The sequence below is a fragment of the Artemia sp. Qi Xiang Cuo genome, chromosome 3, assembly GCF_049724085.1.
Source record: "Artemia sp. Qi Xiang Cuo chromosome 3, ASM4972408v1, whole genome shotgun sequence".
In the NCBI taxonomy this organism is placed as follows: domain Eukaryota; kingdom Metazoa; phylum Arthropoda; class Branchiopoda; order Anostraca; family Artemiidae; genus Artemia; species Artemia sp. Qi Xiang Cuo.
Window position 1 is genome coordinate 11,011,190 of NC_142796.1, and position 25,958 is coordinate 11,037,147.

Below are 25,958 nucleotides of genomic sequence, written 5' to 3' on the forward strand. Positions count from 1 at the left end.
AGACGTTGGGTAGGAGATCTGGATAAACAACAGAAAACTAGAAGTTGACACCTACTGTCTCAGGACGCTTAGACCATTTAACTTTTCCAGTTTTGTGTCCATATTCAGTTTCAATGAAACTTGCCCTAATTTGGGTTCAATCAGCCTATATCAAATAAATAAATAAAATATTATAAACTGAAATCACTAAATTGACTCAAGTTTATGTCATATATAATACGCGGCGTTATTTGCGAGGCCAGAACTGGCCAGTCCTAGCGTTAGAAAACAAAATCAACATAGTAAATATATAAAACAAGGAAAGCTAATGTATATTCTCTCAAGTTCCCAAAACATACATAAATAAATTCACTGTTATGGTAAAATAACGCTACCCAGTCTCCATTGCAAACGCAAAATCAGTTATACCTGGTTTTATACCCCAAATTAAATACATTCATATTCTTATCTATACCACACAATTATAATATCCATGAGCAAAGCAAAAGGGCGTATCTAAAAATCAACGGTATTACATAGTAAGAACCAATAAATTGTAAATAAATCTTCATAATCTATGTAGATAAACAGATGTAAAGTTTGTTATTTTGATTCAGCAAAAATATGAAAAAAATAAGGGAGGGGGGGGGGGAGGGAAATGAAAAGTCTTTTGCTTCTAACACAAAATATATAAATACCCATGTTAGACTATAGTTTATAAGAGAGCTTCAAACATGTAGATAAGTTGAATTTGTTGTAGTTAAGTTGTATAACTGTATTTAATCTTAATTACACTATACATTGCACTATTTAGTTAACTTATGAGCTACGCCTTTTTGTCTCTAACGTGAATATATATATATATATATATAAAATTACAATTCCTCACTGAGCAACTTCAATCTTTCAGCAAAACTTCATTCATGACTGTTGTTTAGTTAAATTTAAGGATACGCCCTTTTGACTCAAATAAAAATATACTAAGTATATGCGTAGTTTTCATTTCACAAGCTATAGTGCAGAGTACTGACAACTTATAAAAGTGGAGATTGACGCAAGCGTCTTCAAAAAACTACGAACGCCGTCTAGAATTCCTTGGTATTTTCTTTTCAAGTTCTGTAACTGCGTTTTTGTTTCAGAAACTGGAATCAGACATTTATTATTGCATTAATTTGACCAATTATGCTAATTATAACTTATCACTACACTAAAGCAAAGGTCAAGAAATGCCTAACGCTAGAAGCCCTTGGTAGTTTTATCGAAACTAGCTCCAGTTTCTATTCTAGCAAATTACCCATACTCACTGCTATAGCTCATAAAAAAAGGTCAGAGGTTTATCAGATATTGATTGTAAGATCACTTGAATCGTAAAATTCAATTACACAGAGTTGCCTCGTAGCATATCGCGACCTGGGAGCGAAATAGCCTATTCGGTAAAAAAGAATTTTTTTTAAGATTTCTGCCAGTAAGGTATATATCCCTTCTGAAAAAAAAGCGGTTTTACAACAAGCGTGTAGCTGAAATTTGCAACAAAAGGACAAAAAAGGACTTATTTGCAACAAAAGGACAACAAAAGGACTTATCTTTGGATTCATTAGTATTTGGTTTATCCATTCACCAAACCAGAATTATGGCATTACTCGGACTTTTTAGATTCAACGTATTTTAAATCTAAGAAACCATAAACGCCAAATTTCAAAAATGTAATCCGGTAGATAGCTGACTCTCAGCTATAGAATTATACCACATTTTTTGTCTTTTTTTGATAAGTTAAAATCGTGGGAGAGCAGAGATTATAGAATACAATTTCAAATTACAGAATAGGAAAATTGTCCCCTTTCAAGAATTTTTTACTAATACTAAACTTATTTTCAACCTAAAAAACTATGGTCACCAAATTTCAAATTTATTGTGTATGCGGATAGAGCTGAACCTCAACATAAGAATAAAATTATTTTCTTTCGTCGATACGTTAAAACCGTAGGAAAGCAGAAAAATAACATACAAAATATTGCACATGGAGAATGAACCTTAACCAAAATGTATTCACCAAACGGTCTACATCGGGAACAAAAAAACCGTTTAACCCAAATCGACACGTCAGAAGTTTCCCTGAGAGCGAAATTACCCTTTCCCGTTTATATCATTTTCGCTATCATTAACAGCCGAAAAAACTAAGCTATTACAATTTTATTACAGGACCATGGAACGCTCAAAAAGAAGCATTCAAAATTTAAAGACGTTTTTCTCCGAATGAGTTTGCCAACAGTAGGACAATTTTGCTTCCAGGTCACAAAACAGAGAAAGTATATAAATATAATTCTTAGCTTATATAGCAGTTTCAAATTTAATCAATGGTAATTCTGGGAACTAAAAAATAAAAATGGATTTTTACTAATCATAAAAAGTGGGTTAGTATGGAAAATTGATAATTACAGTTATGTAATTATATTAATAGTGCAACCAGAGCCGTTCAAAGGGAGGGGGAGGGGCAACCAGAGCATCTTCCGCGGGCGCCATTGCTGGGGGGTTACGAACTTTGATTAAATTTTTCACTTTGATTCAGCTTTTTTTGCTTATAGTTGAGTCAAGGTGGGAGAGCTTTAATTAATTTTGGCACAGGCACCATCAACTCTAGGAAGGGCTCTGAGCACAACTAGTGCTTTTTTGCAAATCCAGGGTCAAAAATCAAAATATATTACATTCCCTTTTTTGGAAAGTAACATCACAAATATTTGTATTTCTAGATGGGCTAACGCCCCTGTGAGAAAAAATGACGATGCCAAATAAAGATTTATTGGAACAACTGGCAGCAGACCTGTCGAGCGACAAAAAAATCGAGTGACAAAAATACTCTTTTGCGAGTACGAGACAAAAAATAATTGAAAGTACCCATAGCGGTAACACAGGAACGAATGTCTTTTGATTTTTGATAATTAGTTGGCATATTTGAGCCAACATATTACGCAACAGTTTTGAATGTTTTTTTTAGAAATGAAGACCATCCGTAAATTCTAAATGATATTACAATACTTTATAGCAAGGGCACAGAGTGAAGGGGAAAGGAGCTCCCCCCACCAAAGAAACACAGCGTTCTGCTTTGAACTTATAAAGATTCTTTTTTTCACCTGGGTTGAGAACCCCCGTCCTTCCTGGAGAAAACAAGACTCAGCACATATGCTGTATACTTATTACACAAATATTACGCTCTATAGTTAGTACACAAATATGGTAATTATCAAGAGCCGAAGTCAGGTTTTCTGTTATTGGGCTAATTTCATCCAGCACTTTACTGAAAACATTAGGAAAGTGTCAGAATGTGCGCTTTCAAATGAGCTTACGAAACAAAAGGGGATTGGTCGGGGTTTTGGGAGGGGAGGTTATATGGGTCGCTTTCATCATTGTTTATCCCGTTATTTCATACGTTTTTTCCTTTTTTTTATTTCAACGGCCTCCCGCCTCCCAAATGACGTCTGCATAGGATGAGCCTTTCCTAGATGTAACATTTCCTCTCTTATCACAAAAAGTAGGTAATGTCTTCCTCCGAGTAATAATATACATCATTGCACTATGGTGCAATTCAGGAAGGAGGAAAGGGTATCAGGGTACATCTCCAGGGGGGTGGGGATCAAAATATGAAATGTAAACATTTCAACCAACTTATTTTTGGTGTTCCCAGGGGTACTTTGGGTTAGTCCCAGGAGGATTCTTCCAACATACCCCCCACGACAGTGTACGCGTATATACCACACATGACTATACAATGTCCCGCACCACATAGCACCCAGAACTTAAAAAAAAAAAAAAAATCTAATTTGGCAATTAAACATGTCACCATTTTGATTACAAGACACCAGCACTATGAAAAACATAGGTGGTGCTGAGTTACACTGTCTGCACCGCTTGCACTGCACAACAACAGACTAACAAAATGGTTGTTGTTTACAACATAACCTCCGTTTTTTTTTTCGGTAAAACATTTTGCCTCGGACACAAACAGCTGAAAACCAGGGTTTTTTTTCTCAAAAACATGTTAAAAATCACTTACTTTTGCATCATGAGAAATAATTAGAAACAAAAAATGTTCACTTACATAATATCATACAATTTTCAAGTTGTTTAATTACTTAAAAATTTAATTGTACATTCTTCCTTGGCATAAAAAAACTGTCAAATGTTCAGTTGCAAACACAATAAAACCAATCAGGCGCAAAAACAAGGAGGGGGGACTCAGAACCCAGCCCACCACGGAATCGTAATTTTCAAGCCCTTCTTATCCAAATTATCAAGTGATTCTTTTATTATTCTCCCCTCGAAATAAATTTTCTGCTTTCGTGCCTGTAACCAATCATTGAAAAAGGGGGATATCCCACTTGGAAAGGGGGATTCTGTATGATCACATTTTTGAAAATTGGAAAAAATTATTGACTAATAAAATGTGTTAATTGAGGCCAAAAGTATTATCTCGCAGCTAAATCACCGGTATTTTGAAGCCGTAGAATATTAATCTTCCCGACTAATTAATTTTTAAATAAGAAATACTACTACTCTGTGCAAAGCCATATTATCGGACAGGCTAGTAGCATATACGCTTTAGTCTAGGCCCCTTCAATCTTGATGGGCCTGCTAATAGTGTTTTTTCATTTTAATTTATTTGTTTTTTCATTAAATACGTTTTGACAATGCCTTATCCCAAAATTTCATTAGTGGGGGTGGGGGAGGGTTAAAAAAAATAATCAAAAATTTGTTTATATGCATTTTTTCTTTACTTTTTACGAGTCCGACATGAATTTCGAGGGGGAGGGGTCAAACCCGGTAACCCTCTGGATACGACCTTGAGTATTTATATTTTAAAAGCTTGCACTACTGAATAATTGAATTACCCTAAATAAAATTATTTTTTTGAGATCAATGTATCTAAAAAACAAACGGAAAAACGTGACACCCGTTTTTTCCCTTTATCAGAGATAAGGGTCCACAACTTGAGATTACCAGGGGATTACTTAGATTAAAATATATTCTATCTAAGGGGATCCCCAAGACCTTAATCCAAAATTGTCTATATGACTATTGTAATGGTTGGCTTAAGCTTATATCTTATTGACGAATATGATAATAATGGTAGAATTGGTTTTAATAATGAAAAACTATACCGTAAAAATTTGTATCTGATGCAAATTTGCAGCTAAATCACTTTTATTATTTTCCTTCGAGCAACTGTATGAAAATTAAATTGTGAAATTGCTAATTTTAGTTTAAAAAATGAATTATAGCTAAGAAATTACCTTAAATTTTTCACTTCACTTTTTGACATTTTTCTAATTCACTTTTAAAAATTTTCAGTTTCAGACAATGGAACATTATCCCTTATCCAATCAGACATTCAATATTCGAGACTAGTACAAAATAGGGAACAATAGGTTCAAAAAAGGGACATGAGACCGAAATACAAAGAGATCACTAAATCAAAAAAAAAAAAAAAAAACAAAAAAAAAAAACAACTAAGTTTGTGCCACAGAGTCACATTCTAGAAAAAAATATCTGGGAGCACTTAAACTGAAACAATTTTTGGCATTACAATGGAAAAATTGACGCCAACAAAAATTCCAGTTATTAATGACGCAGCAGCAAACATACCTGCTGTAGCAGCTTGGTCAGGATCCACCGTCCTGCAAAAGGAAAATTAATTAAAAATAATCTAAATAATTAATTCAATAAATCAATTTGATTTGAATTACTTAATAAAAATTACAATTCACTAAAAACTGATCAAAAAAAATAATATGAAAAGGAGGACATAAGAGTGATCATAAGGAGGACATAAGGAGGACATATGAGAATAGGTTTTGAAAGTTAATGCCAAGGAGACTAAGCCGCTTAGACTGGGAGGAAGTGAAGGTAACGAGGAGATCGATCAAATGGATAGCTCCAATCACCTGGGTAATAATATCAGCAGAGATGGTGGATGTAGCGAAGATAAAGTAGAATAACCAAGGCCCAGTGTGCTTTTTTTTTCACAATTGAATAGTCCAGGAAGGGAATGGTTTGACCGGGAACAAATTGCAATAGAAATGATTCTTTCACTACCCGACTCAGAAAAATGCGCTGATTCCAAATATGCAAAGTTTACTCATCTAGCTGTTTCACAAATATGTTTTTTTAGGTTGAGGTTGATTTTAAAGGGGTAGAACTCGTGTTTCCGTATATAGGCGTACAACAACAAAATTGATGCCTAATATATGGTACTATACCATAGTGGTTATGAAAATTACCTTTATTTGAACATAAAATTAAAACTTTCATCTAAAAATTATGTTTTTGATTTTGATGTTGATTTTGAGGATGTAAAATTCATGTTTTCATATAAAGGCGTACAACAACGAAATTAATGTCTAAAATAGGGTAAGATAAGATAAGATATTTATTACGAAAAATGACTATCACAAGCCCCGAAGGGCCGAATTCGCATTTCGGGGTCATACAATAAAAAAAGACATAGAAATAGCACAACAACTAAAAAACTGGCTAAACAATGCCAAAAACAACAAAATCAGAAAGGCAAAGCCATTCATTAGTCTAAAAAACAGAAAGTTTCAAATGTAAGAAAGTTAAAAAGGCACAAATTAAAACAAAACCAAAAAAGAAAATTGAGATAAACATAATGTTAAAAAGGTTTAAAAGAGAATATTTAAAAAGGGGAGGGAACGGAAGAGCCAAACGGACACCAGCATGGGTATCAGCAAAAAAAAAAAAAAAAAAAAAAAACTAGGGGTTTATTTGATCAGTAATGAAGGGGACAAAAGTTTTTTTTTTATCTGGAGGTAGAACAACGGATGGGGGACAAGAAAGGGATGGGTTCAGAGACAGTACGTGGCAGGCGGTGTCTGGATGTGGAGTGTCTTTTGGGGAAAATGTTTTCCGTGCGAGGGTTTCTTATTGCATTTTTTGCAAAACGGAGGCACAACGTTCCTCTCCTCTGCTCAAGAGTCTCCACATTGGCTTTTTTTTTAGAAGGAGCGAGTATGGTACTAAAGTTTCTTTAAAAATTATTATTAGGACTATTTTTTGAATAGATTCAATTTTATCTGATCCATCACGGGAGATGCCAGGATGCCAAACTGGACAAGCATATTCGAGATGTGAGTGGACAAAGGAAGTATAAATCCTTAAAGAATGGAATGGGGGACGTTAAACTTATTCAAGAGCTTAAGGAGAGACATGGACGAATTAGTTCTAGGGACAGTATCTTTCACATGGATATCCCACTTTAAATTAGAGGAGATTGTAACCCCAAGTAATTTAAAGGAAGACACAGAAATATCTGGGGGGATAGGGTCAAGGAATACGGGTATAGATTTCAAGAAATTTATCGTCATTATACTTGATTTAGTGGAATTTACTTTCATATTTAGGTTCTTAGCTTCATCCGAAATGTGGGATAGAATTTCAAGGGGGTCACTTTTAATATTCCTGTGACATGCTTCAACGATTGACAAGTCATCCATGTACTTCCAGCTTTGGGGGAATTCCTTACCAATATCTTTAACCATAACTATAAATAAGATTTGTCCCAATGAGCTTCCTTAAGGAATTCCAGAGTAAACAGAGAGGGGGTTAGAGAAAATATCTTTGTATTTAACAACTTGGGATCTATTTGAAAGAAACGATATAACAATATTTACTAACAGAGGATCAAGTTTAAAGTTAACCAGTAGTGAACGAATTAGTATGGTGTGGTCAACGAGGTCAAAAGCTTTTTGGAAATCAACTAAGACAAGGTTCAGCCAGACATTTGGTTTATCAAGGTTACTTACGATGGTATGCATTAAGTGCACAAGGTAATGGGTGGTAGAAGTTTTCTTTAAGTTACCAAACTGCCGGGTGTCAAAACGCGGACAAATTTTATCCTTAAGCCAGTCACAGAGGAAACCTTCATAAAGTTTGGAAAAAACAGAAGTGAGCGTAATGGGGCGAATTTTGGCAAAAGTCAGACTAGTGCATTTTTTAGGGACAGGTGTTATAAAACCTTGCTTCCAGCAACATGGGAATTTACCAAATTTTGTGATGTGGTTGAAAATATTTGATAAAGGTTCAGTAATTTTCTCCGAAAAGGCTTTAATTAAGTCAACTGGGATGTCCAAGGGAAAAATACATGATTTTCTAAGCTCAAGAATTTTTTTTATAACATCAGAGGGAGAAATAAAGGGGAAGGAAGTATTGGGAGGAATAGTTGGACTTAAGCCAGTGAAAGGGGGAGACTTTGCACGATGGAAGCAAGGTTCAGATCGTTGGCAGTCTTATTAGGGGGTTCAGGGAAATGAAAATCAATTTCGGAATGACTTTTTCCGCATATATCTTTAATTTTTCTGTACCATTGCTTGGGCTTGTAAGAATGTAGATCTTTGACTTTATTATTATAATAATTAGAAGCTGCTTTTCTTAAATTTTTCTTTAGTAACCTCCTTAGATTATTAGCCTCAGCAATGCGACCTGATTTGAAAAAATTGATTTTCTTTCTTATAAGTTTTTTAAAAGACTCAGTAACATAAGGCTTATCTGTAGAACGTTTTAAATTTTTTCTCAGGGAAGTGGAATTCATAATTACTCCTCAATAGATTTTGAAGGAACAAAGCCAGGTAGTCAACGTCATTTGTTTGATAAACAGAGGACCAATTTCCAGCAGTAATCCAGGAGCCAAAATTGAAAATTCGTGAGTCAGTGAGAGGTCTATAAGCGGTTTCAGTTATAGAAAACGACTGTTTAACTTTAGCCAGCGGAGATAGGAAAAAGCTAAAGGGGTAACTAACCCCTAGAGGGGGCAGAGTGGAGATGGGTTTGTAAAACTTCGAAAGATTAGTACAAATTAAATCAAGAGTAGTATTGCCTTTTGTAGTAGGGACATTAACGACCTGTTTTAAATTAAAAGCGTTACATGTAGAATCAAGTCTTATATCGTTTGCGTCACCCATCAGGAAAATTCCTGCATTTGGGTATTTAGATAGTACAAAGTCAGCACTTGCATGTAATTTTTCAATAAAATTTATTTTGTCAGCGGATCTCTGATTAGGGGAGTAATAAAAACAACAAAGGACAATTAAATTAAAAGGACGCGGTAAGACTTTAGGTCGAACACACACCCACATAACTTCATCAAAGGGATTAAGACACGGAATTGGGATTTCACTTGGATATCAATCATTACGGATAAAGAACAGAATTCCGCCACCTTTCTTACCCAGAGGGTGGTTTTCAGGTCTCAGTTTGATAAATTGAGAAAAATTGTTAATCTTTAACATGTGCAAATTTTGAACTTTAACTCCATAAATCGCGATTACGTCTTATCAATATATTTTAGAAAGGGTATCTAATTCATTGAGTTTTTTAAAGTTAGGGCTTTCAGCGTTGCTTAACAAAAGTGTGAGGGATCGGAACCGACTTGTGAAGGTACCGTTTTTATACTTTACTTTTTTTTATATCACAGATGGGGTCAGGGGTTCTAGTGGACTTCTTGACGGGAGCTAAACTTGGATATTGAGAACAACAATTATTAAATGCAAAAGGTCTCAGACCAGAGTCACCCTGGTAGGGTGGGCACGAGGGATTAAACCCATGGGTCGGAGGCGGGAAAATAAGGGAGGGAAATAAGACGGTGGTATTTTCAGGGGGTTCAACTTGGTAGGGGTTAACTGGAGTGTTAAGAGGGAAGGGATTTTGCTGGGAATATGTTTTTTTTTCTGGGTGGTAACGGTGGAAGTTCTTTGAGTGAGCAGGGTGGATTTGGGATAAAAAAGGATGAGCATGCGCTGGCGAGCTAATTTTATTAATTGAATGAAGGGGGCTCCGCTTTTGGGTTGATTGAGAACTTGTAACTATTTTACTATTAAAAATTTTACTGCGCCAGGCTATAGCACGATAATCCCTGTTTTTCAAATGTAATAACATGCACTTAGTTTCAAAACAAAAGCCACTTTGAAATTTATGGCATGGTCTGGAATGGGAAAGGGAGCAATAATTGTCGTTACAGTGACCAGTAGTTAAAAAAGACATACAAGGGTGAACAAAGGTACAATCACTCTTTTTTATACACTTGTTGGCCAAGTGATATCGGCAGGCAATAGCATTCTTTCCTGATTTGGCTTCAGGAACCAATTTACTAATAATACTCAAGTTGTCACTGACCCCTGGAACTGGAATATTGGCTGAATTCACACTTAAATTGTCACTGACCTCTGGATCTGGAATATTGATTGAGTTCTCATTTAAGCTGTCACTGACCTCTGGAACTAGGTGACCGATTAAGTTCATATTTGAGTTGACACTTGCTTCATTAATATTCATGTGTTGGGGGTTGTTGCTTGTGGATTGAATTGCAGTTGGTTTGAAACTGGTGTTTTTTTTTTATTCGTATTCACAGACTTAAGTGTGTTCTTAATTATATTCTCCCTAAGATCAATGAAAGTAGAAATTTCGTTGGTAACGAACTCGAGTTTTTTTTAGCACTAAAAGGGAGGGAAGGGAAGGGTCACATAGGGGGCTGGAATCACAATTGCCACAAGGAAAATTTTCAGTCTGGCAGGAGGCATCATTAGAAGGTTCACAATTATATTCAAAATCCGTCTGGGTACTGGCATCTTTAGTTTCTAGCAGAAAATCAGTCTGACAACTGGCAACACTGGTTAATCGTGGTAGGGAAGTAGTCTGACACTCGCTATGGGTTGCAATGAAAGCTTTACCATCACTGGGCATCACTTTGGCAAGTCGGGGCAAGGGGGGACGACCTGATATCATCTAAAATTTCTATTAAGGAAGAATTTATTTCTGACAATCGGCGTCGAGGGGTATCGCTAGTTTTTGAAGAATTTATTCCTGACAATCGGCGTCGTGGGGTATCATTAGCTTTCGAAGAATTAGGAGTGGTGTATTCTTGATTTTTGGTGATGTTTTGTTTCAAGAATCAATCCAAACGTAACCAGTTCTTATACCATTGGGAACGTTCTATCGCCGCACATTGCTCACAAATGGAAGAGTTGCATGTACAACATACCAGGCAATTGATTGTTGCCCTAATCTACACTCAGGACACACTCTCTTAAAGTCCTTTGGTTGTCCTTTAGTCATTTGGTTGATTAATCAAAAGGGTTAAAAAAATTGAATTCACCTGATGGCTGGTGACAAAATCCGGAATTAAGGTCACAGTTAGTCAACTTTGTCACTTAATTGGTTGTCCTTTAGTTATTTGGTTGGTAAGTATAAAGGGTTAAAAAGTTCAATTCACCTGATGGCTGGTGGCAAAATCCGGAAGTAAGGTTACAGATAATCAACTATGTCACTGAATTAACTGAATTTAATGCAGAAAGGCATAAACCAAATAGGTGTTAACCTATTTCGTGATTATGAAAATCCCCTTTATTTGAATGTAAAATTAGAACTTTCATCTAAATATTCCATCAGTTTCATAACCCTTTTGTGACTGACGGGACCTAACAATAACAGAATGTAAAAATCCTTCGGGCGATTCTAAATCTATCATTACAGTGATAAAACCTGTTCCATTGTGTTTTGCCTTATCTGGCCAGTCGATTAATGGATAACAGGTCAAAGTTGCGTTCAGTCAGTGAGAGTTGTTTAGCTGATGGTGAAGTTCTGCTGTTTCATTTTTTTCAAAAAAGGTAAGAAATCGGGGTTTTTTATTTATGATAGCAGATTACAGCATAAAAAGTTCAGAGTAAAAACTGCAAGAGTTTTTGCTGATTTGTAATAAAACATTTTGGTTTAGAAAAAAACCTTATAAATCACTTTGGACGTCCGCTGTGATGGACTCTATATTAGGTACCTTGCAGTCCCAGTGGGAAAGCCCCTCGCGCGGCGGTGACTTTTAATTCCTGTTTGTCCATGTTGGTAAAATGGTATTTTTGAAAATGCTTGATCTTAATCAGTTTCTAAAGCCGCAGTAATTTTGGAATTGTTGTTCTGGTTTATTTTCGTTTCCTATGGCTTATGGCGTTTTAGTTTGGCTGACCCTGCTGATCAAACACGCCCTCTCTCTCTCTTTCTTCTCTCTCTCTCTCTCTCTCTCTCTCTCTCTCTCTCTCTCTCTCTCTCTCTCTCTCTCTCTCTCTCTCTCTCTCTCTCTCTCTCTCTCTCTCTCTCTCTCTCTCTCTCTCTCTCTCTCTCTTAGAAACAATAAACCAGTTTAAATTTAGCCATATCTTTTTAGGTTGAACGATGAATGTATGGATAACTACTCTTAAACTTTAAATTGTCGATATGAATTGTATCATTTGCAAAGAAGAAATAGTGGAAGAGTCGGGAAAGGTTGTTTTGGGAGAGAAAGGTGCAGACTCGGTGAATGAAGCTAGTCGATCAAGGAAGCGTAAAGATGTCACAGCAGTTACTGGGGATCCTGTCCATACGTCATGCAGGTCCAGCTTCACAAACAAGAAATCTATTGAACAGTACTTGTCATCGTTGTCGCAGGTGAAACAAAGTCAGGGGCAAGAATCTTCCCGTTTATCTGGAAACTTCAACTTCAACTCCGATTGTCTCTTCTGGTCTACGCCAGTTACCTTTGACAGACCGAAGAAGAAAGAAGACAATTTCAAGATTAGAACGATAGACTTTGAAAACACACTAAAAGAGTATTGGGGAAAGAGAAATGATGACTGGTCAGGAGCAGTGATGACTAGAATTCTTGCTGCCACTGCCGATCTACACGCTGCTGATGTAGTTTACCACAAATCCTGCTACTCAAACTTTCTAACGGAACGTAATATCCCCAACAAGTATAGCGGAATTCCTTCACAGTCTGGAAAACGAAAATCTGGTCGACCACAGAACTTGATTCAGAACGAGGCGTTCGAGAAAGATGTCGAGTTTTTCCAGGCTAACGATGATGAGCAACTAACGCTGAATGATCTTGTTAGTATGATGAACGAGCTCATGGGTGATTCACAGGATTCTGGATATAGTGATAGATACATGAAAAAGAAGATGTAAGATAGATTTGGTGAAAGCGCAGTATTTGCAGAGATAAACGGCAGACAGAACGTCATTACGCTAAGAGCCACAGCTCATACCATTCTCCACGAGTATTACTTAAAACCAAAAAATGTCGACGTGGAACTGGAGAAGGAAGCTATCGTCCGAGTTGCAGCAGCTATAATCAAAAGTGATGCCCAAGGTATTAAACAACAAATAGATGTGTATCCCAATTCTGAAAACCTCGGGGAGATAACAGACAACCTCGAATACCTACCCTCATCTTTGCGGCTTTTTCTCAACACTCTGTTCGTAGGAGACAAAACAGACAGGAAGGTTGCGTCAATAGGTCAGTGAATGTTACAAGCCTGTCGGCCAAAGGCAATCAGACCACCTCTTCAGATTGGATTAGCTGTCCAGTTGCATCATCAGTTTGGCAGCCGCTTTCTAATTGACATGCTCAGTGCTATGGGTTTCAGCTCATCATATTACAAGACGAAGCTCTTCGAGCGTAACGCTGTGGTTTCTAACAGCATGAATATAGAAGGATTGGAAGGAACTTCCTGCATGCAGCACATAGCTGATAACGTCGAACACAACTTCTAAACCCTTGATGGTAACGGCACTTTTCACGTCATGGGCATAATTCTTTCTGTGACGCCACTGTTGAGGTCTTCAACAGTACTTGGGAGGAGAAAGTTTATTACGTCAAGGCAGATAACTAAACCGAACCGAAGTCCCATTAAATATTTAGGACAGACACTAGGAAAACCTAACCTTCAGCATGATCCGCTACCACAAGTCTCAATTCTGGATCCCTCAACACATTCCTACCTGCTGAGGAAGATGTCTAGACTTTTTCCTGCGCCCTTGCCTGGCTGGCAGGGAGCTATGAGTGAGCTGTATGTTGATATGCAGTCAGGCTCTTACACAGGGAAAGCCTCCATTCTCTTCATGCCCTTGATAGATATGAGCTCAAGTGATCCCATTTGTATCTACTCAACACTCAGCTTCGTTTGCGAACAGTGTTCCAGATACGGTGCGACTCCAGTACTGTCCTTCGATCAGCCACTTTACTGGAAAGCTCTTACCATTATTGCTGCCGAGACAGATGCAAGTCCTATAAAAAAATCTTCCTTTGGTTGGGTGGCTTCCACACACTCATGAGCTACATTGGGGCTGCTGGAGGGATTATGGAAGGCTCTGGACTTCAAGACACGTTGGAAATAATATATGCGCCAAATACTATTCTAAAAATTATTTCTGGGAAAGCTTATTCCAGAGCTATACGAGGACACATTCTCACTGACTGGGCACTGAACACACTTCTCTTCACTGAACTTTACGGCACTGAAGATGGCGCTGATTCAGCAGACACGGAAAAAATATTCAGTGCCTCCGACGAGCTTATGGAGTTCTTCACTGTTTATCTTGGTGCATTGGAAGGTCACACAGACATGCGAAGTATAGAGGAAAATCTGTCCCTGGCGGAAGTCGCCAAGAAATTTTCTTCTCTTAAACAGTCACTTTCCGAAAAGTCACGTACGGCGAAACTGTGGATTCAATATATGGAAATGATAGACATACTGAAGAAGTTCATCCAAGCAGAGCGTACGGGGAACTGGGATCTTCACCTTCAGGCAGTTGAAGCTATGTTGCCCTATTTCGCAGCGTCCAACCACTTCCTATATGCGAAGTCTGCCAGGGTGTACCTGCAAAACATGAAACAGTTAGAAACTACCAATCCTGACGTGTTTGACAATTTTCAGAATCTTAGCCATGTTATCCGCAGATCCGAAAATAGTCAGACAGGTTAGTCGTCAGATCTGGTCATTCAGTAGGTCCTCATGCACTGGTTGAAAACTAACGGTGGTCTTACAGGGGAAACCTGCATGACTGAGTTGCAGAGGCTGACTTGTTTACTCTCAGCAGAAAATTGTAGTGCAATTAATTCGTCGATGCAAACTTTTGCTAAGGTCCAATACGAGACGAGCGAACATCACAAAGAAGTTAGAGAGTCAAGGATTGAACGCAACAACCATGACATTAGCAAGCTCCTTTGCTTTCTTGCTGAGAATACCCCTTTCGCAGAAGACCCGAGCTTGCGAAACATTACCTCCGGAGTTACGGCTGATGAAAAAGTCAACGTCGACACAGCTAGATCCGTCGGACAAGAAATCATGGATAGCGTGACAGGGGAAAACGCCAACACGTACACATTCAAGAAAAAGTCTGTGGACGTAACGCTTGCTAATAAAGCTGTACCAGTTATTGACGGACAGTCAGTTGCCGTTGATCCAGCATTCTTGTTTCAGCGGCTGGTGACAGTTGCTGGAAATAGCGAAGATGATTTGGAGTCATACTTTAAGTATGAATTGTGTTCACCGCCTGCGTCACTTTTTGAAGTAAAAGGACTTCTACAAGCAGCTAATAAGCTTTCCCTTGCCAATATGTTGTGGCATCTACTTGCACATGAGCGGCCAAAAACTGCAGACTTCGTCAAAGATTTCAGTGACAAGCATATAGTTCTCGATGGTGGGGCACTGCTTCAGCGAATTCCTTGGAAAAAAAAAACTCAACTTATGATAGTATCTGCCAGAAGTACGCTGACTACGTTGCACGGAAATACGGGGCTCAAAGGACGTCGGTGGTTTTCGACGGATACGACCAAGCACCTTCAATCAAAGATATCACCCATTTGAGACGGAAAGGGACACAATCCTACCAGCAGATCAATTTATGCAGAAATATAGTCTTTTCTACAAAGAAGTAAGTGTTCCTAAGCAGTTTCCAGAATAAGCACGCCATCATAGCCATGACCAGTGAGTACCGGACCAAAGTTGGGTGTCAGGTATACCAAGCAGAAGGGGACGCTGATCTTCTCATTGTTCTAACCGCAGTTCGATCTGCTTCTCTTATGCCTACTGTCCTGGTTGGAGACGACGCAGATCTGCTTATACTCCTCTGTTATCACGCACAGACAGATATCCAAGCGATTTACCTTTATTCCTAACCTTGAGCTGAAATCTCAAAGAATAGCATTTGGGATATAAATGCAACGAAAATAAACTTAGGATCTCGTTTATGCAGCACAAACCTGTATGTCCATACCTTCTTTGGGTGCGATTCAACTTCTCGTGTCTATGGCATTGGGAAGTCAGCGGGACTACAGCTTCTGATAAAAAAACAACGAGTTTTACGAATCCGCTAAAGTTTTTATGGACCCACTATCCACCAAGCACGACATTTCAGCAGCTGGGGAGAAAGCAATGATGCTTTTGTTTAAGTGCACAGTCTGAATTTCAACACTCAATTAATTGCATTATCTGAAACTCATCGAGAAAGTCACAGCATCTTCATCATATGTTGAGTCTAAAGTTCTCCCTCCCACTAGTGATGCTTGAAACTTCCACTCATTTCGAGTTTATTTGCAAGTTAAATCGTGGAAAACCCTGGGATGTAATCTCGACCCTGGCCAGTTCGGTTGGGTAATTCAGAATGGATTATATCGCCCTATTTTTGGTGAACTCCCCGATGCCCCTAACTGTTTCCTTGCAGTTTTTTACTTTAAATGCAAAACCGGCTGCTCAAATATGCGATGTACTTGCAAAAGAAATTTAATGAAATGCCCCTGGGCCTGTGGAGCTTGCAAGGGAACAAGTTGTGCGAACTGTGTTACAACTAAGTTTCTCGGAGTTGATGATCTCGAAGATAACGAAGATCTATGCATGTTGCTATTTCATTTTTTATCACATTTGTATATTATATAACTGAAAAAGTTGAGAATGCTTTAATCGTTAATTAAACCATCAAAATGGGTGATAGTTGTAATTCTACATTTAAAGACCGATTTCTTTCAGATTCAGCGTGGTTTAACACTAGATGAGAAAATTCACCCTCCTCCCACATACTTCCCCTTTAAATATTGATAATCGTTGTTTATCCTTGCAGTTAGAGATCATTTTCAGATTCAGCGTACTTTATTACCCCTAAATGCATATTGTTTTTCGTGGTTTCTATGCATTTTTGCAAAAGACATATTTCTCCTCCTCGTTATTTACCTCAACCCCAAAAAAACGTATTTGTGAAAGTTTTAATTTTACGTTCAAATAAAGGTGATTTTCATACTCACCGTGATCTAGTACACTATTCTAGACATCAATTCTGTTGTTGTACGCCTTTATATGGAAACACGAATTTCACCTCCTCAAAATCAACCTCAACCTCAAAAAAACATATTTGTGAAACAGCTAGATGAGCAAACTTTGCATATTTGGAATCAGCGCATTTTTCTGAGTTGGGTAGTGAAAGAATCATTTCTATTGTAATTTGTTCCGGGTTAGGCCCGTTTTTTTTACACACTTCCTGGACTACAAGCTTGGAAGAATACGTCTGCGCACCAAGATTAGAGCATTGGAAGCTATAGTGATAACAGTGGTCAAGTATTCTTCTGAAACGGTGCGCCGGTACTTCGAACGACGGAGGATGATTTGATTGATGTTTTCCAGAGGCATGGTTGAAATGTGGTTCTATCCCACTTTCTAGTGTTATAATGAGAGAAAGGTTGAGATGGTTAGGACACATTTTGCGGATGATGGATGGCCAAAGATCGTTCTTTTCGACCAGCCATTTGGGGCCGAACGAAAAGGTTCGTCCGGGGGTCATCCCCGGGTGGGACGGAAAGAGATTGCAACGGATAAATTGGGATGGAGGGGGACCATGAGCAGTTGTGTTGGCTCCAGATGGCTTGGTGCTGTAGTGTGTTGTTAGTAGTAGTAGTATTACCCTGTAAAACTTCCTAGTATAATTTTCTCCACTTTTCAAACCAAACATGTCTCGGAGCCACACTTCAACGCTTTGATTATCATGTATTGTAGTATCCTAATGATATACACAGACAAAATACAGAGACAGAAGGTATATTATCTAATATACAGAAGTTAAATAATACCGATCATCAACAAATCTATCCTGCAATGTTAAAAAAAAATGGGGGGGGGGTATCAGGAGTGCCTTTAAGCCGTACGTGACGATGATGAAGTATGTTTGCACTGTTGCCCTGTTTATTGAACGATTAATTCACGATTATTAAAAAAACATTGTTAAATGAGTGTAGGTTTAAAACTGATAAGTAATCAAAAGGGATATTATTATTATTCCATAAGTTGTATTTGCTTCTTTTGAATTTCTTTTATAAAGATCAAATGTTCTGAGTAAGCTTTCTCTTAACAGGTAAGATTCATGAAAACATTTTTGGAAGAAATTGAAGACAGACGAGAAAAGCACCAAATTTATCGGTGACATAAATTTGCTCACTTGAACATCTGTATTGTATGCCTTTTAATTGCGGTTCTAAGCCTTATCTTCTGCTTGTTCTTCAGAAAAAAAAAAATTGACTGTGAAATTTTTCAGTCTATTCTACTTTTTATATCTCCACTACATCCACCACCCAGTGCTATCCACTCAGCAGTGGGGGGACATCTTCCCTTTCCCTGTTCCCTCTCCAGTTTTTATGGGGCCAGATATGTTTGTTTTTGTTTTCTTTTTTAGTTGTTCCTGTAAAACCTGATTTTTCATCTGTAGAATGGGAAAGGATGTGAATATACCTTTTTGATTTGGCAATATTATATAGAAAGAAAAGAGTTACGTCAGGCTATATAGCTGTTATACCTTGACTACGTATTTATTACGTTACTAGATACCAGACATTATGGAAATGAAACATGAATACACGCCAGCAGGCATCTTGCATGTTTGATGTTGGATGTTGTTCCTCCCCCCTCTATTTTAAAAATGCCTTTTTCGGGGTATTTCAATAGAAAATGCCCTTTTCTTGGTAATTTCGTTGGAAAATGACAAAATCGCCCTTCCTCCCTATATTTTCGTGACTTGACATTGCTACCACTCAGCAAAATTTCTCATTCTCTTGCATCATCTCCCCATCCCTATTTCTTCCTAAACTGAAGCGACTTTGTTACCCATCCCTGTACCCCATACTCCCGCAACCCAAGAGGTAAAATAACTTAATTTTGAAATTTCGGTGAATGATGAATTCGGCCAAAACATATCGGCAAAAACAAAAATAAGCAGTCAGTATGTCAGTACACCCAGCCGCTTCTAATACCTACAAATCCAATTATAGTAGTTGAGATGAAGACAGAAGATATATAACAGAAGTTTCTAAACGAGCAATTTTTTCGATAGCTCATGAATTTGGTGCTTGTTCTCGTTTGTCTTCAATTTCTTTCTTAACTGCTTTCATTAACGTTGTTTAGTTAATCATTACTGTGAGAGGGTTAGCTAAGTGAAAAGCCGTAGCTGTACTATGTACCACAGCAAAAAAAACTCCAACAGCCCTGGTCCCAAAGAATAGTGCAGCAAAGTTTTTTACTGTACCGCTATATGCGCAGCAAAACAAGTGTGCAACTGCGGAGCCAGGCAGCCACTCAAGACTCATTCAAAGCTGGAGTCGACAAAGATTGGGTCAAGGTTGACTGGAGGTGAGCTAGGACTTAACCATCAACTGACGTTGATATTTTGATACCAGAACAAAATAAGGATTCTGTTGATTTGTCAATAGTCAACTAAAAGAATAAATATAACAGAACAGAATAGCCTAATTGGTCTTTCTAAAGAGATGTTTTTGTAGGTAAGTCAATTAATTAATGGGCCTCTTCCGCTCATTTTCCACAGATTCTTTTACAGACGTTACTCACTTTCAAACTTGGCGCCCGTTGCACGTAAAACTACATAGCTGCATGTGAAGGTTTTTTTTTCATAAAAAATTGAGTTCCCGGGGTTTCCTAATTTTTATATATGTATTTGGATGTGCAAGTTTCTACTTGGTCAATTTAAAGATTCAGATTTTATTTTCAGTATTCTTGGCACTATAAGTGTACAACATTTAGTGAATGTTTTTCTTCAAAATTTACAACTAACTACAACAATTGTCGTGCTGTAGCATTTATTGATTTAGTTTTATTTGCCCATTTTGGGGTCATGCAATGCACTGCTTACACATATTTTTTTTAATTCTAGTTCTGTGGTCAGCTTTTATTTATTCATTCACTTTTTATTGTATTGATTGTTGGTTGATGTGTTCCACCCTTATGTTTATTACCCCCCAACAATTACGAGCTCAACTCTCCGTTGGAATGTATGATAATTTTGTTGTTGCAGTTGAGTTGAATCAATGAATTCAAAGTTCAAATTCAATCTTCCCATGAAAGCAGCAATTTCTGAAAGAGTGAAAATTATATTTATTTGGAAATTTATGTATAAGTGAATACTTTCTGATTATATGTTATTCCAACTTTCTTCTGTGCGGAAGGTCCAACAAGGAATCATTTTTTTTGTCTTTCTTCTGACTCCACTATCTAACTTATTAAATCCTAGGATGCCTTCCATCTTGCATAACTTATAGCTCCACGTCTCTGCTTCTACTTTCGTGTAAACGAAGGTTTTCGTTGAGCCCCCTTGGTTTAATGGCTTAAAAATACATTATTCGTCTTTTAGCCTCTCCCCTTTCCTAAATACCAAATATCGTTACGATTCTGACTTCAAAAAAATTGTGTTTGAAAGCTGTATTGAAAGCTTGATCAGAAAAAGAGAAATATTGGTTTCAACGAAAAACAGTATTCCCAAAAATAAACTTCTTTTCCAAGATAAATTTTTCTATTTAACTATGAAATAGGATCGAAACCCTGACGTAAGTTTGATCATAAAAAAAAGTAACAGTCATAAAATTTAGTTAAATCTAGTTACGTGTCTTTCAAACAACCTTCTGGGATATGTACATGATACTATGATTTGAATTATTATTAAAAGTGAAACACACACATAAAAACTACAAGAAATTATGGCGGAAATCGCAAGAAACTCGAGATTTTGGGAAGAGGTTGGAGAAGAAGGCAAATATAAGCAATAAAACAGAGAGTACATGTGAATTATCGACTAAAAAAAAACTATGCTGGATAATCATAAAATTTAGAAAAGTATTAAAGAAAATATGTTCAGCATTTTAAATTTATAGCTTTAATTTTATTTGTTTAAGGACTAACCAGGTAGTCGAGCACGTTTACAGAGGGAGCCTTCCAGTTCATATCCCTCCTCCAAAATCTCGCCCATTCACAAACGCTACACATAAAAAACAGTTTTTTTTCGACATAACACCTTTAAATTAGGTGTTGTTTTCTTACACCACACTGCCGTTCTAAGACGAACAAATAAACTTTCAAATGGGGATAAATCCATTTATTTAGAAATGGAACCAAACCAAAAAATCCATTTTTTGGTTTGCAATTAGAAGAAACGGAAGGCTTTGCCACTTCATTGGAAATTTGTTTTACATTTGGGCAAGATTAAAGAAGAATACATGCTTCGAGACTTTAAATAACATTTACCAATAAATTTTCTCTGAAAATAATTAGTGAATATTATCGAAGCTAATTTTGTTGGAAAGAGTCTGAAAAACCATTTCTTCTGTCAGGTATCGAGATGCTTGTTCAAATGCCATTTTTTTACTATTTGTACTTAAGACAGTCACTGCTTATATCACCAAAATATCCGGACTTTTGTACCTGTTTTTTTTCGCTGTCTAAATAAATGGATTTATCCCCATTTGTAAGTTTATTTGTTCGTCTTAAAAACAGTTTATTAAATAATCAGGAATCTCCTCAGCAATAATCAGGATGTTCATATATTTTTTTGTATTTTCCGTACTAATTGCACAATTTTGAGCCCCACAGTAAACATATGGATAATAAAATAAACAATAGCATAATAAACATACAATATTAGAATTTATATAAGTAGAGTTCTGATAAATCTTATAATAGATTAAAATGTTTATTATAGATACTCTAGACTGCAATTGCTTTTTTGGGGGGAGGGAGGGTGGGGAGGGGCTCTGGAGACCCCTTATGTAGAACAGGAAAAGCGGAGAACGTTTTTTTATTTTCTTGATCGTTTTTAAGAACCAGTTGTGTTTAAAGAAAAGATCTGTTAAAGAAAAGATCTGTTAAAGATCTGTTAAAGAAAAGATCTGTTGAAGAAAAGATCTGTTAAAGAAAAGATCTGTTAAAGAAAAGATTTGTTAAAGATCTGTTAAAGAAAAGATCTGTTAAAGAAAAGATCTGTTAAAGAAAAGATCTGTTAAAGATGTGTTAAAGAAAAGATCTGTTAAAGATCTGTTAAAGATCTGTTGAAGAAAAGATCTGTTAAAGAAAAGATCTGTTAAAGAAAAGATCTGTTAAAGATCTGTTAAAGAAAAGATCTGTTAAAGAAAAGATCTGTTAAAGATCTGTTAAAGAAAAGATCTGTTAAAGAAACGATCTGTTAAAGATCTGTTAAAGAAACGATCTGTTAAAGATCTGTTAAAGAAAAGATCTGTTAAAGAAAAGATCTGTTAAAGAAAAGATCTGTTAAAGAAAAGATCTGTTGAAGAAAAGATCTGTTAAAGAAAATATCTGTTCAAGATCTGTTCAAGAAAAGATCTGTTAAAGAAAAGATCTGATAGATATCTGTTAAAGAAAAGATCTGTTAAAGATCTGGTCAAGAAAAGATCTGTTAAAGAAAAAGATCTGTTAAAGATCTGTTAAAGAAAAGATCTGTTAAGGAAAAGATCTGTTAAAGAAAAGATCCGTTAAAGAAAAGATCTGTTAAAAATCTGTTAAAGAAAAGATCTGTTAAAGATCTGTTAGAAAGATCTGTTAAAGAAAAGATCTGTTAAAGAAAAAATCTGTTAAAGATCTGTTAAAGAAAAGAAAAGAACCAAGATACAGACATTGCCTTGTGTTAGGAGGTTTGATGTAAAGACATCTTTTCACCTGAATGTCACATAGCCCCCTTTGTACTACCGCAGTTGATATATTAAGGAACAAAAATCGACAAGCAATTAATTTAAATTGATTTGTTTAAAATCGAATATAATATATATATAATTTAAACAATTTCATTGAAAACGTAAACATTTTATTCAAAATAGATATATTAGTCAAAATCTGACCGATAAAAAGAACAGAAACAGCTAAAAATAAAAAGATGAAGGAAACATATAAAAACAAGCAGAGTAGCTAAATACAAGAAAAATTTTAAAAAGAAAAAATAGATTCAAAATAAAAAAAAAGCATTTTATTAAATACTTGCTTGGCTTCAAACACCCGTTGTATAGCATCAAGGATTGTTTTTATGAAGATCAGTGATGGGCTGAAAATTAAGGGAATTATATGGGTAAATAAAGAGAAAGATAATTTAATATTAAAATTTACCTGGGGCAATACATCATCGCCAGTGAACTATAATATCCAGATGAGAGGCCCAATAAGACAGCACCAGTCCAGTAGACCCAGTCATTTTCGAAGAAAACGGGGAGGGTTCTTGTCACCCCCAAAGGCTGATAGTTACAAAATAAGAAAAAGGGGATGAACAATAGACGAAGAAGGACAGGAACCACAAGAAACTTCGGGCCTGGCCACTGACCTAAACTAGGAATCATGTTGCCCAGCATAGCAGTTACGTTGAACGTAAGGAAGCACGTGACGGCAGTGTAGTAACGGCCTTCAATGAAAAAATTCGGATCGGCTTGCTTGATGTCCGAGTGAACACTTGGAAAAATAGAGAGTGTAACAAAAAACACGAAGAAGACGTTGAAGCATTGTGGCAGACATTTTTTGAAAATTGTCCAGTATGGTGTTCGCGGCTTGGTCCCAGTCGAATTTTGTAGCTGTTTTTGCTGGCGCTCAATCAACGCCTCATTGTAGGAGTAGAAATTCTAGAAAAAAAAACCCTAAAAAGACTTGAATTTTAAGAAAATTTGAGGAGAGTAATTAAGCCTCTAAATTCCAATAAAGAAAAACTTTAAAAGTTTTGGATTTTAAGAAAATTTGAGGACAATATTTAAGCCTCAAAAGTACAAGAAAAAAAACTAAAAAGATTTGGATTTTAACAAAATTTTAGGAGAATAACTAAGCCTCAAAACTCCAAAATTTAAGTTGATTTAATCTTATATAAATAAATTTATCAAGTAAAATAAAAAATGATACAAAATGTTAATTACAATATTTAAAGGTATGAAATCTATCATATAATTAAAACTAACGCTATGTAAATTTGACTAAAGTAGTTCTTTTCACAAGAAATAGTTTTCAGTTTTTTTTTTCCTTTTCATGTACCCAACATGAATGTTCATCGCGTGACTCAGAATAAAATATTCTAATTTCTTCCACTAACCTCTTACGCTCCAATAAAAAAAAAATCTCCATATTACGTTTTTATTTTGGAAAGACGAGATAAACACTTTCCATTCATTTTTCCATCCTCCATAAATGATATTAATTTCAAAGAAACAAAAATGTTTGTTGAATTCAGTTAAAAAGTTTTTCGAATTTCACATTTTATCTGAGAGATTTTTAACACTAAAGCTTTTCTGACTTAATAAACGTTCAGAACATACGTAACACTTGTACACAACGTGATGAAATTCGTAACGTGTAAGAACAGATTAACGAGCATAATAACAGTGTTTACTATAAAACTGTCGTAGCTGGGTTTTCTTTATTTGCGTAAAATTTCACATAAAAATACCAGTCGATTTAAAAAAAGGCGGAGTAATTTTATCTCTCCAAAAATTACCTCCCTTTGTCAGTGTAGATTTTTCACAGAGTATCAGTTAACCTGGCTTTTAGGGTTGTTTTCTTCTAAGAAAATGACAAATATAATTGACTTATGAAATACGTCACAAAAAATAAACCAATGTAATTAAAGTACACTTTTCAACACGAAAGTAAACGACAGCATTCTTTCTTTTTCTCAAGGAGGCAGCCACTTTCAGAAACCACACACACTGGATGGCGCGTGCAAAACGTGGCAGAACCTGGGCCAAGTGTTGCAGAACTGTGCAACACCCATGGCGTCCTGAGATGTACACCAAGTAGCGGAAAGTGGGCGCCCCCTTACTTTTTCTCTTGAGTTTGTTATTGTTTTTACAGGCACTTAATTAGTTTTTCAATGAATGTGTAAAATTTATGGAAAGATAGAAGTGTTAAATTTGGGCAGAGCAGTGAAGGAGACTCGCCTAGAAATTCTTCGGATAAACCCACCTTTCGTAAGACCTCTTTTCTCAGGGAGAGGTGAAACTCTAATTAAATATAGCCGTGAACTGACACAGATTTGTGTTGTGTTGACCCGAGGCGGCTTTTGTGTAGTAAAAGCAGTAAGCTTTATTAATTTAAAAAATATTAAGATTGTGATTTTGGAAAGAGATGTTAAAGAGGGATGAGGCCAGTCGTATTCTCACCCTCCATTCACGATATTTATCTCAAGTACAAAAAATGATGGTGTTAGGTTTGTTTCCAACATTTTTTAATTTCCTTCCTTTTTAATTTTCCCGCTTTTTACAATTTTGCACATTTAAAAAGGTGTTTAGTCCACTCTTCATGATTTTATAAGAAATGTAAGGACAAACTTTTGACAAAAAGTCCTGAAAATAGCATCCATGTTTCTGGCCCGAATCCCTGGAATCTCATAATTTCTACGGCATTCACACAAAATTCAACAATTTTAAGTCATTTTTTCGTCATTTTTTTTTGTCAATTTTTTTCTGTGTTGAAGAGTTGACACCACCCCTAACCACCGTATGAAAGTCCTGAAAATAGCATCCATGTTTCTGGCCCGAATCCCTGGAATCTCATAGTTTTTTACGGCATTCACATAAAATTCAACAATTTAAAGTCATTTTTGGTCAATTTTTTTCTGTGTTGAAGAGTTTGACCCACCCCTAACCACCGTATGAAATGAAATACATGCGCATCACTTTTAAATACACATAATTACACTGTCAATAAACGAAACAGATAAGCACATAAGGGAATGTTTTAAATTCCAAATCCCAAATGTTTAAACCCCCAATCAACATTTGTAATGTTTTAAAGTTCAAGAACGCTACTCATGTTGTTTAAAACCTTCTGTCAACACCATTTCCCAAAGTAAACAATAGATAGGCC

General features: G+C 36.4%; 1 protein-coding gene across 3 annotated transcripts in view; it reads right to left on the reverse strand.

The window, feature by feature from the left end:
• Nucleotides 1-288: 288 nt before the first annotated feature.
• Ent2 (Equilibrative nucleoside transporter 2) overlaps nt 289-25,958 on the reverse strand; it is a 196,829-nt gene continuing 171,159 nt past the window's right edge. For all 3 annotated transcript variants that reach the window (XM_089108471.1, XM_089108470.1, XM_089108469.1), the window contains 2 exons: nt 23,226-23,728; nt 289-5,648 (listed from right to left, as the gene is read on the reverse strand). In XM_089108471.1, the coding sequence (XP_088964597.1) occupies nt 5,531-5,648; nt 23,226-23,728 (621 nt within the window). In that variant the 3' untranslated portion in view covers nt 289-5,530. The remainder of the gene's footprint in view (nt 5,649-23,225; nt 23,729-25,958) is intronic.